Here is a 17,056-nt window from a genome sequence, read left to right as displayed (position 1 = left end):
CACAATATAAGCCACGGAAAATCACAAACATGTTTATTTTTGTTAAAAATGTCCACAGTGTTTCATACATTCAGAATGATTAAAACACTGCAGAATGGGCTGTCGATGTCACCTGAGAGGGATTCAATATAGCAAAATTACTGCCATAAAAAGTCTTAAAAAACATCCAGACACGATCAGAGATTATGTATATTATATTCAGGTTAACACATTTTAAAATGTTGTTAAAAACACTTTTACAGCATGTATTAATCATTTATTAATACATTATTATAGCTGTATCTGTTAATATTATTTAATGGACCTGAGATAACAATGATCAGCTGTATGAAGAAAGATTAATAAATGCTGTATTGCTCATTGTTAGTAATATTTAATAAACTAATAATGAACAAAACTTTTACAGGGTTTATTAATCTTGATAATCCGTCAGTAAATGTTTAGATTAAGATCATAAGTTGTATTTGTTGACATCAGTTAATGCACTGTGATCAAACAAATAAATATATTGCTCAGTCATTGTTTGTTCATGCATTAACTAGTGTAAACGCATTTGACGTATTGTAAGGTGTTACCAATTAATTAGTGATTTTTTTGGTTGTAAAAGTTGCTTCTGAAAACATTTGTTCAAGTCATAGACTCTCGCATCGGTCCGTCTGTCTGCATTGCACAAAATGCCCTTTTTAAAACAACTTAATGTGATGAACTTAAATCCAGGTAAAGTGCACTAAAATCACACACACACACACACACACATACACACACAAAAGAACTCTTGAAAATAGCATAAATATCTAGTCACTAATAAATGCTATTGGATCTTAAAACTAGACAAAAATGCTCAAAACTGCAGTTTTTACTTCATTTGTAATTTTTTTACACTTGTAATTTTAGTGAAGGTTGCATTAAAATATTGCATTAGAATATTTAACCCTCAGGTGCTCTTCGTTTCGGAGTCACACTTGTTATCTTCCCGGTCACCTAAAAATGAAACTTTCTCCATCCCAGTAAAACCAATGCAATTTATTTTTGTTCTATAATATTTATTCTTTTTAATTTAGTATTTTGAGACAATTTAATTGAATTTATTAATATTTATGGTTTATTTTTGCCATGGAAAAATATTTTTTTAAAAAATATATTAATGCAGTATTTTAGTTTAATATAGAGTCTAGGCCTTCAGAAAAAAATATTTTTTGAAGAAAATTATCACCATCTGGGTACAGTATAGAGAAAAAGCGTAGAATCAGGTGTAACCACTAGATGGCATGTGCAGCTCTCTATGGAGAAGCATGTGAATTCCCCAGCTGTTTATGAACACATTTTTTTTGTTGTTGTTGTTGGTGGATTTGTAAATATAGTTGAAACAATCTCAAAAACTATTTCTTATAAAAAAAATGACAAACTAATTTTTTTTCTTCTTTTTTTTTTACAATTTCCCATTCATTTCCTATGGGGTCATTTTTGACCAAAGACCACAAGTGTGACTATTTTTTTTACGACCACTTAGCATGCTCAGATCATGACCTCAATTTTTTTGTGTGTTCACATACATAATGCCATAAAAGTCACCAAGTTTCATAACATTGCGATGAAGCTGTGATTTTTAAAAATTCAAAACAGAAGATTTTTCGGTCAGAAATGACCGAAGAGCACCTGAGGGTTAACCTTAAAGATGCACAATAACCTGAAAATAGATAAAAATTCTTAAAAACATCCCAATAAATGAATAATTTTAGGACACTGTGCATCTTGCTTCAAAATGAGCTAAAATTCACTCGCCAATTTCCTCAAGTTGAGATTTATAGTCTAGTGTGCAATGTATTTTATAAGAGTTTTTCAACATTTTTTCTAGAAATTCTAGATTTTTTTTTACTTTCTTAGATTTCAGTTTTTTAGTGTGTGAGATAGAGATGCGCAGACTATTTCGTTTTGAAGGTGATGAGGTACTCCGGATACGCTCCGGCATCACAGAACACCACGAAGATGAACGGGTTTGTTAGGCTGTCCACGGCGCAGTCGTGCAGGCCGGCCTGCGGGTCACCGGGGCTGATGGGATCCGGCTCCTTCATTCCCTGCCGGCTCTTGCACAGGGAGCCCGTCACCACTCGCGCGCGGTACACGTACTTCAGCCCTTGGTCGTCGGCGTTGGAGTACTGGTCCTGACAGGAGTACCAGGCGTCTCTGGCGAAGTACGTGCCGTCACCGTGAACGACCGCTGGAAACAACACGTGTCAGAGGTCAGCATCGTGAAGAAACTGGAGTAAAGCTCGCTTTCAACACGCAATTATAAAGGTGATGTGACTTTACATGTACTGCAAAAATGCTTTTGTCTTGTTTCCAGTCCAAAAATATCAAAAATTCTTAAATCAAGATGCATTTACTAGAGCAAATGGAGGTTGGAGCAGGCTTCACTCAAAGTTTATACTTCAATTTATTTTAAGAGTGCTGGCCTAATAATGATGCATTATTCCATACATGCATTTACTAGAGTAAAATGAGATAAGATATTATATCCTGTTTTCCAGGGGAATTCGTTAAAATTAAGTTATTGTTTAAAAAAAGCCAATGGGGTCAGAAAAATAATCATAATTCAAACAGAAACAACATTATTGGGAGATAACTCACTTAATTTGTATTTATTTCCCCATAAAACAAGACTTAATATCTTATGGCATTTTACAACTTTAGTAAATACATCTTGATTTAAGAATTTTTCGATATTATTACTATGCACTGCAAGGAATTATTTTCTTACTCAGTATTTTTGTCTTGTTTTCCAGTAAAAATGTCTACAAATTCTTCATATTTTGCTTCTCGAGTAAATTAATTTTTATTATAAACAACAACATTATTTTTATTTCCCCAGAAAACAGGAAATAAAATTTAATGTAATTTTACTGCTTTAGTAAATGCGTCTAGAATAAAGAAATGTTTGATATTTTGACTGAAACAAGACAAAAATACTAAGTAAGATAAGCACTTTTTGCAGTGTAATCTTCTTTTAAGTGTAAATTTAGTAAGATTCATCTTTTTCTTGAAGATTCTACATCTGACTTCTGATTCTTCGAACAAGACAGCTGAATCATTTCAAAAGGTATTGTTTTCTTGTCATTCAACGTCGTTACGTACCGTTCCTCCCGCAGAAGCTTCGGTTGAAACCGTTCTTGTTGATTTTTTGGCAGATGTCTTTGGTAGTGCCGTGATACAGCATTCGCTCGTTCGTCTGTTTGGGATATTTCTTATCCACGGCCTGTTTCAGCACACAGTATCTCTGCCACTGCGACTGACTCTGAATCCTGTCAATCTGACACAACATTTCAGATGTTAATAAACACAGACGTATTAGTGTGAAACTATTAATGAGTCACACACTGCAAAAAAACATATTCCTCAGTGTTTCTGTCTTGTTTTCTAGTAGAAATATCAAAACATTCTTAAATCAAGATGCATTTACCGGAGAAAATCGAACTATAATCTGTATTGCTTTCCCTTGATGAACGGCGCCATCTTGTGGGCGCGCCATTATAATATTGGGAAGTTCCGTTCGGATCGTTTTACTGACTCGGATCTTTGAATCTAGAATCAAAATCAACGAATCATTTTTCAAATCATTTCGTTAATTTTATCAGAATGTAATTGTTAATAAGCGCGGGGGGAGTCAACAACAGTGTGCAAAGGTAAAATAACGTGCCTTCCTTAATTAATAGACTTTATTTTGCCATTAATGCTCAAATTATATCTTACATGTGGCGCTATTAATACCAACTCACGTAATCCGTCACAATCGTGATTCTAATGACTCCATTGGTAAAAACGAATCATTTTGAGCAATGTTTTAGAAAACAGGACTTATATCTTTTGTCATTTTTCTTCTCAGGTAAATGTATCTAGATTTAAGAAAGTTTATACATGTTTTTATTGGGAAATATGGTCATTTTCGCTAATCATTTCACCTGCTGAACCTGTAGGGGCGGGACAGCTTGGTGTAAACTGGAGCTCAGAAAGTCTGTTTTTATCTTCTTGTACTCTGATGAATCTGATTGTAAGGTGATTATTTCTAAATCCCGTCCATCCATTTTCGTCCATGTTGGAGGAGGATGAATGATTGCTGAGAAACAAACAAGTGAAGTTTAATTAAAGAAGAGTTTCTGCCGTCATTTACGACATACAACAACACTGCAAAAAACGTTTTCCCTCAGTATTTCAGTCTTGTTTTCCTGTACAAATATCTAAACATTCTTAAATCAAGATACATTTACTGGAGAAGCAAGATATTAAGTTTTGTTGACTGGAAAATGATCCAAAATTAAGTGACTTTATGCTTAAAACAATGAGAAATATCTGCCATTGGAGTTAGAAAAAATAATCTTGTTTTCCCTTTGAATTAAGTTTATTTGACAAATATTTGTTATTGTTTTCAGTTAAAACTCATTTAATTTTCACACATTTTTCAGAAAAACAAGGTAATTTTGTTTCTCAAGTAAATGTATCTTGATTTAAGTATTTTGTGTCTTGTTTTACAGTGTAAATGTGTGTGTGTGTGTATATATATATATATATATATATATATATATATATACAGACATCTTCCCACTGCAAAAAATATTTTTTACTTCGTATTTTAGTCTCGTTTCTAGTCCAAATATATATATTAAAAAAAAAAATCTTAAATCAAGATGCATTTACTAGATGAGTAAAAAATGCCATAAGATATTAAGTCTTGTTTTCTGGGGAAATAAATAAAAATGAAGTGAGTTCTTGCTTAAAACAAGCAAAATGATCTGCCAATGGGGTCAGAAAAATCATGTTGTTTATAATAAAAATTAATTTACCAGAGAAGCAAAATGACTTGGATATTAAGAATTTGTAGACATTTTTACTGGAAAACAAGACAAAAATACTGAGTAAGAAAATAATTCCTTGCAGTTCATAGTAATAATATCCAAAAATTCTTAATATCTAATGCCATTTTACAACTTTAGTAAATGCATGTTGATTTAAGTCTTGTTTTCCGGTGGAATAAATAAAATTTAATGAGTTGATGCTTAAAAAAGCAAAATGATCTGCCAATAGGGTCAGAAAAATACTGTTGTATAATAAAAATGTATTTACTAGAGAAGCAAAATTACAGTACATGGATATTAAGAATTTGTAGACATTTTTACTGGAAAACAAGACAAAAATACTGAGTAAGAAAATAATTCCTTGCAGTTCATAGTAATAATATCTAAAAATTCTTAATATCTAATGCCATTTTACAACTTTAGTAAATGCATCTTGATTTAAGTCTTGTTTTCTGGGGGAATTAATCAAAATTAAGCGAGTCGATGCTTAAAAAAACAAAATGATCTGCCAATGGGGTCAGAAAAATCATCTTGTTTCTGTTTGAATTATGATTATTTTTCTGACCCCCATTGGCAGATCATTTTGCTTTTTTAACTTAATTTTGATTAATTCCCCAGAAAACAGAACATAATATCTACGGAGGCGTATTGCATTCACTTGAAGAAAAAAAAATCTACTCTTTTTGTCTGAATTAACGAGTTAATTTTTCATGAGAAAAAAATTTGCTCTGTTTTTCTGAATTAATGAGTTAATTTTTCATGAGAAAAAAAAATTGCTCTGTTTTTCTGAATTAACGAGTTATTTTTTCATGAGAATTTGTTTTGCTCTGTTTTTCTGAATTAATGAGTTAATTTTTCATGAGAAAAAAAATTTTTGCTCTGTTTTTCTGAATTAACGAGTTAATTTTTCATGAGAAAAAATTTTTTGATGGATTTTTTTTTTTGCTCTGTTTTTCTGAATTAATGAGTTAATTCAGAAAAACAGCAAAAATAAATTTTCTCATGAAAAATTAACTCATTAATTCAGAAAAACAGAGCAAAAACTTTTTTTCTCAAGAAAAACTAACTCATTAATTCAGAAAAACAGAGCAATTTTTTTTTCTCATGAAAAATTAACTCATTAATTCAGAAAAACAGAGCAAAAACTTTTTTTCTCATGAAAAATTAACTCATTAATTCAGAAAAACAGAGCAAAAACTTTTTTTCTCATGAAAAATTAACTCATTAATTCAGAAAAACAGAGCAAAAATTTTTTTCTCATGAAAAATTAACTCGTTAATTCAGAAAAACAGAGCAAAAATTTTTTCTCATGAAAAATTAACTCGTTAATTCAGAAAAACAGAGTAGATTTTTTTTCTTCAAGTGAATGCAATACGCCTCCGTAAATATCTTATCTCATTTTGATTTAAGAATTTTAGATATTTGGACTGGAAACAACACTAAAATACGCAATAAGAAAAGCATGCTTCTGTTTCTCTTGTAAAACCTTTGCACGTTTAACTCGTACCGGTTTCCGAGTCTCCCAGCAGAGTCCTCTTGATCCTGCAGGACTCCTTCTTGCTGTTAGTGAGCGTCATCTCGCTGAAGTCCACGGTGTAGCTCTCTCCGTTCTCCTGGTACTGGAAGCTCTTTAGCTTACGGTGGAACGCGAGCTCGACGTCGTAGCTAACGGCGTTCCCCAGCGGCTCCCATCGCTCTCCTCTGGCCCGTTCCCAACACAACATGTCCCGCAGACGCTTCACCTCACCCGCTCGCGTCTCTCGCTCTCGCGCCGCTTGCATGAAGCCGTTTATCTTCAGCACGGCGTCCAAAACGTCATCTTTCTTCCCTGATACTGTTAGCTTATCCAGACCGGTCACCAGAACGCTGACCTGATTGGCTCGGCTGAGGCTAACGATGTCCTTCTTGTCGGTTTCAGGAAGATCAGCGATGTGTCTTGACTGGATGTCTTTACTCACGCACTCATCAGAGATCAGCTCGTCTAGGATTCTCTTGACCTCGGCGAGGTTTGCATGGGACGTCCCGTAAACGTCAACGGACATAACGGGGAACGAGACCGAGGCCGTTTCTGTGGCAAGACAAAGCGTTGGTAGTCGAGTTCGGCTCACTGGCGTCGTCTGCTGACGTACTGTTGGGAATACACATGAAACCAGGTTAGTTCAAACATATAGATATTGGTACTGGAAAACAAGACAAAAATACTAAACATTATTAAATTAAGAGAGCGAGAAGCAAAATTACTTAGAACAACATCTGCCTATGGGGTCATAAAAAACACTTCATTTAATTGGGAAACTACATTCTTTTTCCGACCCCACTGACAGATTTTGTTCTTGCCTAATTGTCTTAAAGGGATAGTTCACTTTGAAATTAATTTTTGGTATGTTTTATGTAGGGATGCACGATATATCGGCCAGCATATCGGTATCGGCCGATATAAGCTCATTTTTAATGTTATCGTTATCGGTCTGGTAAGAAAATGTGGCCGATATATTAAAGCAGATAAATAATGCATTATTCTCTTCAGCTGAGACACTTGTTGAGCACTGTTTATGTTTTTGAATTTCTTGAAATAGGATTGAAATCTCTTCAAAAAATGAAAATATTTTCACAAATCTGTCATATCGGTTATACAACACTATAACATGGACATGGATTTAATTGTGAGACTTTTGTTTTTGTAATCAGGCTCTCAAAATTAGATAAAAATTTGGATTTAAGTTTATCGGCTTTCAAATATAAAGAATTATCGGTTATCGTATCGGCCAAAATTTTCATATCGGTGCTTCCCTAGTTTTATCTTACCTCAAGGGCATCCAAGATGTAGGTGTCTTCAGTTTTGATATTTTTAGGTCAAACCGTTCTTGTCTGTCAGTCATATAATGGAGGAGTCATTAAATCATGTTTAATTTAGAATTCTCTGTGCATGCTCTTTGAGGTGGTGACCATAGACCTCCATTATATGACTGACAGACAAGAACGGTTTGACCTAAAAATATTTGAAAAATTAAAATACTGCGGAATCCAATCGATTCAATGAACACACACTGTCTCAAAGATCGAACAGTGACAGCACTAATTATTCTAGACAAAATACATCACAAACTTCTAAAACACTATTGTATACTCTTAGAAGAAAAGGTTCTATCAGCGCTACGTATTTGGAACCCCTAAAAGGTTCTATACACTCTTAAAAAAAGGGTTCCTCTGGGTTCTATATAGAACCCTGGGGTTCCACACTTGGCCAATAGAACCTTTTACCAAAAAAAAAATGGTTCTATATAGAACCATTTTGGAGTTCCATATATGAAGATGGAAAATGGATGGAACCATTTCTGGTTCTAAATAGAACCATTTCTGAAACGTACCAGAAGCCTTCCGAGGAATCTTCTTGCACTTTTTGACCGCTTCCTGAAAGGCAGGCAGGAGTTTGGCTTGGAAGATCACGATGTGGACGACCTTCAGGTGTTTCGGCGAGTCCTTTACGAACTTCAGCAGAGCTTCAGTCATTGCATTGGCGACTCCTGATGCCATCAAGTTTCCAGCTCCTAAAGGACATTCAACGTTGTGTTTTCATCCACACCTCTTGGTTTGACTTTGCTCATCTGTATTTCTGAATGCATGACCTTACCCGTCCCAAGCGCTGGGAATGAAACCGACCGAATGTGATTTTCTTCACACATCGTCAGAACTTTATACATGGAGCTGCTGATGCCCTTCTCAGTCGTCTGCCCAACCATTTGAACGATGTGTTTGATGTTTGAAAGATTTCCCGCTTTGGTCAAGATCACACCGTCGGCCGGCAGAGGCGCTTTATTCAGGAGAGAAAGAATGAGACGTTATTCTCTTAGAGATTATAATGGGCCAGAAATGCCCATATTTTTTAAGGCAGTACCTTTTGTTTTGCACTCGTTCACCACTGTTTGTCCTGATGCTTTGAGAATGGCTCCTGATACACCTGTGCATGTGTAAAGACATAATTATTTTTATTGCCCTTTATACAATTCAGATCGGAAAATAACAATTCAGATCTGAATCAATAATGCAGACTTCTTCAAATATGAGACCAATTCAAATTCTGCAGCTCTAAAAAGACAATAGTGTGATTTTTCAGTTTAATGTTGATTCAGTTCAGTTCAATGTTAATTCAGTTCAATTTTGATTCAGTTCAGTGTTGATTCAGTTCAGTTCAATGTTGATTCAGTTCTGTTCAATGTTGATTCGGTTCAGTTCGATGTTGATTTGGTTCAGTTCGATGTTGATTCGGTTCAGCTTGATGTTGCTTCAGTTCGATGTTGGTTCAGTTCAGTGTTGGTTCAGTTCAGTTTGATGTTGATTCAGTTCAGTTCGATGTTGATTCAGTTCAGTATGACGTTGATTCAGTTCAGTTTGATGTTGATTCAGTTCAGTGTTGCTTTAGTTCAGTTCCATGTTGATTCAGTTCAGTGTTGATTCATTTCAATTCGATGTTGATTCAGTTCAGTTCAATGTTGATTCAGTTCAGTTCAGAGTTGATTCAGTTCAGTTCAGTGTTGATTCATTTCAGTTCGATGTTCATTCAGTTCAATTCGATGTTGATTCAGTTCAATTTAATGTTGACTCGGTTCAGTTCGATGTTGATTCAGTTCAATTCAATGTTGACTCGGTTCATTTCGATGTTGATTCAGTTCAGTTCAATGTTGATTTGGTTCAGTTCGATGTTGATTCAGTTCAATTCAATGTTGACTCGGTTCATTTCGATGTTGATTCGGTTCAGTTAGATGTTGATTCAGTTCAGTTCGATGTTGATTCAGTTCAGTTCAATAATCATGTTAATTAAAAACAAACTCACCCGAGTTCAGATTGAGGCTTGTGTTCGTGCTGTTAACAATCGCCTCGACAGTCTCTTTGGTGATGTCACCAGAAAACACCTTGACTTTAATTGGGCCAATTATCATCTCCATTGGGTTTCCTGGTAAATATTGTAAGCACATATGAAACATCTACAGCATAGCAACACATTTATAAAATGTTAAATCGTCAAAAGCCACATTACCGCTGGCATCAGCTTCTTGGTCAGACGACGAGCTTTCTTCCATTGAGCTAAAATCCTCCCACTCATCATCACCATCTTCATCATCACCATCTTCACCATCATCATCCTCATCCTCACTTTCCTAGTTGTGGGTTGATGTTAATTAAATGTGCACAAAAGCATTTACAATAAACTGCAAAAATAATGTTTTTCCTCAGTATTTTTGTCTTGTTTTCCCATTATAAACATTCTTAAATCAAAATTTACTGGAGTCTTGTTTTCTGAAAAAATATATCAAAATCTAGTGAGTTTTTGCTTAAAACAAGAAAAATATCTGCCAAAAGAAAAATAATCTTTGAATTAATTTGATTTTTTTCTTGTTTTAAGCAAAAACTCACTTGATTAAAAAAAAAAAAAATTAGCAAACAAGACTCCAGTAAATATGTCTTGATTTAAGAATGTTAAGTTATTTGTACCAGAAAACAAGACAAAAATGCTGAGAAAAAACATTTTGCAGTGAACGATCCTTCCTTTTTTCAATCATCATGGTTTTGGTTCATGTTTTGGTTGGCATCACTACCTGTGCTTTTGCAGCCCATGTTTTGAGACCTCTCTGAAACTCTTGTAGTATGTTATCCTGGTTAATCACAATGTAGATGAGCTTGATCACAGTTGAGATGTTTGGAGTCAGATGATCCTCAAAGGCCTCCAGCATGGCAGCGATGGCATCCGCAGCCTGAACTCCTCCACCACCTTTATGAGGGAATGAATGAACAGAATCAAATGAATATATTTAAAGGGACAGTTCACCCCAACGATGAAAACTCTGTCAGCCCTCATGTTGTTCCCTGTAAGACTTTCGTTCATCTTCAGAACACAAATTAAGATATTTCTGATATCCAGAAAGTTATTAAAGACATCGTTAAAATAGTCTGAGTGACTACAGCGGCTCAACCTTTAGTTTATCAAGCGGTGAGAATACTTTTTTTTTTGTGCGAAAAAAAATTAATAACGACTTTATTCAACTATAAAGTCTATAAACTTTATTCAACATTTTTGACCGAAGAAGCCTAGAGGGTTATAGGGGTCATCAGATGCCGTTTTCCACAAGACGGTGTCTAAAGTTTGTTACATACATTAGTTAAAATTCCTCAATGGCTGTGTAAAAACATCCTTTTTACCTCCTCATAAACAGCTCGACCCGTTTTGGTGCATGTCTCTTTAAATGATAATGAGCAGCTGCTATAGCTATGTAGTGGGCGGAGCATAAGCAATATGACATCATATTGCTCAGAAAATCCAAACGGCTTGATTATTGAGAGTGTTTAGGCCAAAAAAAAAAGGGAGTGAATGGATTTTTTTCAGTGTATGGTGGTTGTGTGGAAATGCATCTGATGACCCCTTTAAAGCTATCATATTCATACTAAGAGCTAAAAAACATCAATTTTGATTTAAGTGAGCCTCGTACCGGTGCCGACGGCGGGGAAGGAGAGCGTGGTGATCTGCTTCTCCTCGCAGCGCTCCAGAACCTTCTTCACGCGGGATCTGGTCTCTGCCGCCGAGTGCGGGCCCACCATGTGGATGATGACATCACACTGCAGGTTCCCACCGCTGGTCACGGCTGCGACGTCGTTCTGCAACGGACCTTCACAGATAAAGAAACCAGAACGTCAGATGCTTGTTTAAAGGTGCAGTGTGTAATATTTAGGAGGATCTGTTGACGGAAATGCAATAGCATATACATAACTAGTAGGGCTGGGTAATAAATATAGATTTCTCGATACTAATCGATTCTCATTTTTACGAACCGATATCGATTCTTAAATCTCATGAATCGATTAGTCACCCTGTTTCATTTGAATGAATGAGAGATTGTATCGCGGCTGCGCGCATCCAAAAAAAATCGCAATAATCTTTGTCCTTTGTTACTATTAATATGAAACAAAGTCTCAATTTTCAAATTACGTCCATTTTCTTTAGAAATTCAAAAACATAAATAGCGTTTTGTCGCTGTGGCGTGAGATCGCTCTGGAGAAGCAGCAGCGCTGATTTCACTTCCGGGTTAATAATACCAGTTACAGCGCCAAATAAACATGAATGAGCATCTGAAAGTGTGTTAAAGATACAGTACAACTTATCCAAATCCGTATCATGTCACATTGATTCGCTCAATCAGCGTTTCAACCGTGGAAAGACGTCAGTTAAACAGCTTGTAATCAACGTCATCGTCATATTTACCTCAGAAAACCCACATAAACTCGTTAGTCAGCTAGAAAAAATATTTTGCTAAATATATACACCATATTACATATGCATTTTAATCTTAATGTTCTTCAATATTTAATGCATATTTGAATAAATCTGGCAAGTTTTTATGACAGCCACCATTTAAATGTTTATATTTCATATAATCTTCTTATTATAAAATAAATAAAAGTGTAATTTAAGTGTTTGTATAGCTACAAAACAGTTCATTATTACCTTCATATTAGGCTAATGAAGCCTATAGGCTACAACTAGACTTCCATAGTTTACAGCATTAGTTCAGAGATTTGATTCCCTTGAGAAAATTTGCTATTTATTGTAACTGATATCCAAAATAATCAATATTGAATCGAAATCGAATCGAATTGGGAAATTTGTGTCAATACCCAGCCCTAATAACTATGTTTTCAGTGGTGTAAAAATCCCTTACTTAATGAACCGTTATGTTTTTATTACACAGAAACATACAGAAAAGTACAAATACTTTTCAATTAATATTAGGTTATATTATTGATTTGACTTCACTGACTTCAGTCTCAGTTCGGCCCAATCACACCTGACGTCTCTTGCTCATGTGATCGATTATGTGTTATGTAACATTCTCTCACCGTGTTTCTGACACTCCTGCTCCACAGACGCTCCCGCTGCTTTAAATATGGCACCCGATACACCTGAAGAACAAGGAGCTTTTGAGCTTCACACACTGAACATCATGTTTAAAACATATTTCGGTGTACACTACAGTATTTTTGTCTTGTTTCCAGTCCAAATATCAAACATTTCTTAAATCAAGATGCATTTACTAGAGGAGAAAAAATGACAAAAGATATTATTAAGTCTTGTTTTATGGGGAAATAAATACAAATTAAGCGAGTTGATTCTTAAAACAAGCAAATATCTCCCAATGGGGTCAGAAAAATAATCTTGTTTCTGTTTGAATTATGATTATTTTTCTGACCTCATTGGCAGATAAGTTTGCTTTTTTTAAGCATCAACTCGCTTAATTTTGATTCATTCCACCAGAAAAGAGGACATAATATCTTCTCATTTTACTCCTCTAGTAAATGCGTCTTGATTTAAGAATTTTTAGATATTTGGACTGGAAACAAGACTAAAATACTGAGTAAGAAAATCATTTTTTGCATTTTTAGCCATTTAAACCGCGAGCAAATAGAGTCCAGGACAATGACAGCAAATAGAGTACATGATTTGTTTCTTAATATATTATTAATTTATCATTTTAAACCATTAGAGTGAAGATTTAAATGAGTCATGATAAATTAAATATGCCATATCAGAGGTCTTTGTACCATTAAAACATCCTGCAAGTTTCATTTTATTTTATTTTAATTAGGGCTGTGCAAAAATTAATTGCAATTAATCGCATCCAAAATAAAAGTCTGTGTTTACATAATATATTTGTGTGTGCTGTATATAATTATTTTGTATATATAAATACCTATGCATGCATGTATATATTTAAGAATTATTTGGGCTTAAATTCTGTATATATATATAAATACATAATTTATTTTATATAAATATAAATATTTACATATGAATAACACATTTTCTTAAATATATACATGCATGTGTTTGTATTTATATATACGAAATAATATTATGTAAACACAGACTTTTATTTTGGATGCGATTAATCGCAATTAATTTTTGCACAGCCCTAATTTTAATTAATCAAGCTCCAAAAACTGTGATATTATTTGATACTATATGTTTGTTCGGAGCATTTAACTGTCGATTGTTTCGTAAACGAGGAACAGTGTAATAACGAGAATCAAACCCTGATAGATCTATGGCTTATTTCAGAGTAAATAATGTGTTTAAATGAAAGTGTTGTGCATTTTGAGTTATATTTGACCTCCTCTCAGGCTCATGTCTCTGTTGGTGGTGTTCACGATCCCTCGGACAGTTTCTGTAGTGATGTCCCCTTTCTTCACCTCAATTCTGACGCCCCCGATTTTGACTATAGAGGAACAAGAAAGACTGAAATGCCAAAACTATTACATTGAAACCATATTTATTTGCTAAATAAGCATAAGGAGGTTGTGGAAACCTTGATTTTCGGGCATCTTGTTGCATGCAGGCTGCAGGAAAACAAATTGAACAAACTGAATATGATGAAAAAGAAATTTGTTTTTGGAAACTGTTTTTGTTGATTCGTTACTATTAACCTTGTTCCACTGTTTAAAGTATTCCCGGAAGTCATCGAAGGTCTTCTGATCCTGCTCGTAGGCCACGATGGTGATGCTCCGGAAGCAGGAGGAGTTCGGCTCCTTCAGATGTTTCTCGATCGCGGTGAAGATGGCTTTGATGGATTCCCTCGGTTCAAAGCCGCCTCGTCCTGCGGAAAACAAGACTATTTATTATTGTGGCATTTAAAATATCATTAGTCATAATTATAAGAAAAAAATTAATTGCGATTAATCGCATCCAAAATAAAAGTCTGTGTTTACATAATATATTTGTGTGTGCTGTATATAATTATTTTTTTATATATAAATACACACACATGCATGTATATATTTAAGAAAATGTGTTATTCATATATAAAATATTTATATTTATATAATATAGATTATGTATTTATATATATATGTACAGAATTTAAGCGCAAATAATTCTTAAATATATACATGCAGGCATAGGTATTTATATACACAAAATAATTATATACAGCACACACAAATATATTATGTAAACACAGACTTTTATTTTGGATGCGATTAATCACAATTAATTTTTGCACAGCCCTAGAAAAAAGTCAAACTGTATTAAGTGGTATTTCAATTTTTACTTAGTACATCATAGTTATAACTTATGTCTTATTTTTATCTTCATCTCATGATGACTTTTTGTCATAATTTTGACTAACATAATGACTTTTTGTCATAATGAGATTTTGACTTCTTACAATAGAAATATGACTTAATGTCTTAATTTGACCATCATAATTATTATTTATGTCAGCTTTTACTGTTAATTTTAACAATTTATCTCATAATTATGACTCAGCATGCCTTAATTATGACTTTATATCTCATAATGATATTATATGTCATGCATGTCATTATTACGATTTTTTTCATCATTTTGAGATAAAAGTCATAAAAGGCTTTTTATTAGTCATATTGTCAGTATGTCATAATTGTGACTTTTTGTAAGAATTTTGAATTGACTTAGTACTATGACTTTATGTCATAATTTCGATGTTTTATAATTATGACTATACATCATATTGACGTATGATACTTTTTATCTCATAATTATGACATAATATTAGAAATTACCAGATATGCGAGATGTCGAATTGGTCACACAAGACTCACCCATATTTATTGCTTTAAATGATATTAGGCATTTTTTTTATTTTCAGAAAGCCATTTTTTTAAAAAGGTTTCTCTGTGCAAAATATTAGAATATATGAAAGTGATCACATAATTATGACATTTTTTTCAATTATGAGATAAAAAGCCAAAATTATAACTTAGTACATGCATCATAATGTCAATTAGTATACTTAATATGTCATAATTTCAACTTTTTATGACATTTTGTCATAATTATGATTTACCAAAGCATAATTTTTACCCTAGGTGGCAGAAATGGGCTTTCATAATTGCTCTAAAAATTAATATTTGCAGATTTCAAACATTATGTTTGTTCTCATGCCTGTTCCAATGGCAGGAATGGCCAGAGTTGTGGCCATCTTTCCCTCACAGAGGTTCAAAACCTTTCCCAGAGAGGCTGTGATGTCTGCGACGTTGGCCGGCCCGACCATCTGAGCGATGTTCTTACACCGAAGCGCTCCGGCGCTCGTCATCACGGCTGAACCTGCTTTCAGAGGAGCTACAGTACAAACACAGGTCTGAATGAAGTCACTGCCATTATAATACAAGCATTACTCAATATTCATTGCCATTATGATGATACCTAGCTTTTTGCACTCATCAACAACAGATTTTCCTGCAGCTTTTAAGATGGCACCAGAAACGCCTGTAAAATGATGATGGAAACAAGAGTGGAAAACACTGCATGATAGGTAAAAGTGTGATGATTTTATTGATGCTAGCAAAGAAACACTTACCGGTGTTAAGATCTAAACTTTGGTTGGATGAATTCACTATGACATCCACCGTTTCTTTGGTGATGTCACCCTTCTTCAGGCATATTGGCACACCATTGATCCGCACTGATTGAATTCCCAGTCATGTGAAAAGAAAAGTACATAAGCAATTCCAAGTCCAGAAGTAAATTTACATGTATAGATTCGGCAGATGCTTTTATCCAATGCGTTTAAGGTACACATTGTATTAGTTCCTGCAATCGAACCCATGACCTTGCAAGAAGACATGCATACAAAATATGTTAATACTAATTATTATACTAATTTATGGTACCTCTTTTGTCTGATCCGTATTTAACCTTCCGGGATTGAAGTGGGATGTCAGGAAATCCCTGTTAATAATAAAATATACAGTAGGTGATCAATACAAAAAAAAAAGGATTAAAAATGATAATGATTCTCTTCCTTAGTATTTTAGTCTTGTTTTCCTGGATTAAACCCATACCGAGTTCGTACATTTCCAAAAAGTCTCCATAACAAATTATATGAAGTGAATCCAGTTATAAATGAAAGCCCAAACCATTTAGAGAATAGAAATGACCAGACATGCGAGATGTCAAATTGGTCACACAAGAGACTATCTATGGAAAGCCGTTATATGATTTTTGTGAGTGTTCCTTGCATATTTTATTGGAATTTCCTGCTTTAAATTATATTAGGCCATTACATTAATGGCCATTTTTACACAGGTTTCTTCTGGCAAAATATTCGTTATATATTAATAATATTATTTTTTTGTTGTTTTATTTGTTTGTAATATGATTGCAATATTTGATCAATATTTTG

General features: G+C 34.0%; 1 protein-coding gene across 1 annotated transcript in view; it reads right to left on the bottom strand.

The window, feature by feature from the left end:
* Positions 1 to 16: 16 nt before the first annotated feature.
* parp14rs3 (poly(ADP-ribose) polymerase family member 14-related sequence 3) overlaps positions 17 to 17,056 on the bottom strand; it is a 30,365-nt gene continuing 13,325 nt past the window's right edge. The window contains exons 8-26 of the mRNA XM_039683223.2: positions 16,545 to 16,602; positions 16,232 to 16,336; positions 16,078 to 16,140; positions 15,817 to 15,993; positions 14,319 to 14,488; positions 14,201 to 14,231; positions 14,006 to 14,110; positions 12,735 to 12,797; positions 11,330 to 11,506; positions 10,442 to 10,614; positions 9,883 to 10,003; positions 9,679 to 9,798; positions 8,743 to 8,805; positions 8,479 to 8,658; positions 8,216 to 8,395; positions 6,355 to 6,975; positions 3,957 to 4,111; positions 3,133 to 3,307; positions 17 to 2,218 (exon numbers count right to left, since the gene is read on the bottom strand). Of these exons, the coding sequence (XP_039539157.2) occupies positions 1,923 to 2,218; positions 3,133 to 3,307; positions 3,957 to 4,111; positions 6,355 to 6,975; positions 8,216 to 8,395; positions 8,479 to 8,658; positions 8,743 to 8,805; positions 9,679 to 9,798; positions 9,883 to 10,003; positions 10,442 to 10,614; positions 11,330 to 11,506; positions 12,735 to 12,797; positions 14,006 to 14,110; positions 14,201 to 14,231; positions 14,319 to 14,488; positions 15,817 to 15,993; positions 16,078 to 16,140; positions 16,232 to 16,336; positions 16,545 to 16,602 (3,033 nt within the window). The 3' untranslated portion in view covers positions 17 to 1,922. The remainder of the gene's footprint in view (positions 2,219 to 3,132; positions 3,308 to 3,956; positions 4,112 to 6,354; positions 6,976 to 8,215; positions 8,396 to 8,478; positions 8,659 to 8,742; positions 8,806 to 9,678; positions 9,799 to 9,882; positions 10,004 to 10,441; positions 10,615 to 11,329; positions 11,507 to 12,734; positions 12,798 to 14,005; positions 14,111 to 14,200; positions 14,232 to 14,318; positions 14,489 to 15,816; positions 15,994 to 16,077; positions 16,141 to 16,231; positions 16,337 to 16,544; positions 16,603 to 17,056) is intronic.

Source organism: Pimephales promelas, chromosome 7 (genome assembly GCF_988280905.1).
Source record: "Pimephales promelas chromosome 7, fPimPro1.hap1.1, whole genome shotgun sequence".
Taxonomy (NCBI): domain Eukaryota; kingdom Metazoa; phylum Chordata; class Actinopteri; order Cypriniformes; family Leuciscidae; genus Pimephales; species Pimephales promelas.
This window is presented reverse-complemented; position numbering and strand designations above follow the sequence as displayed.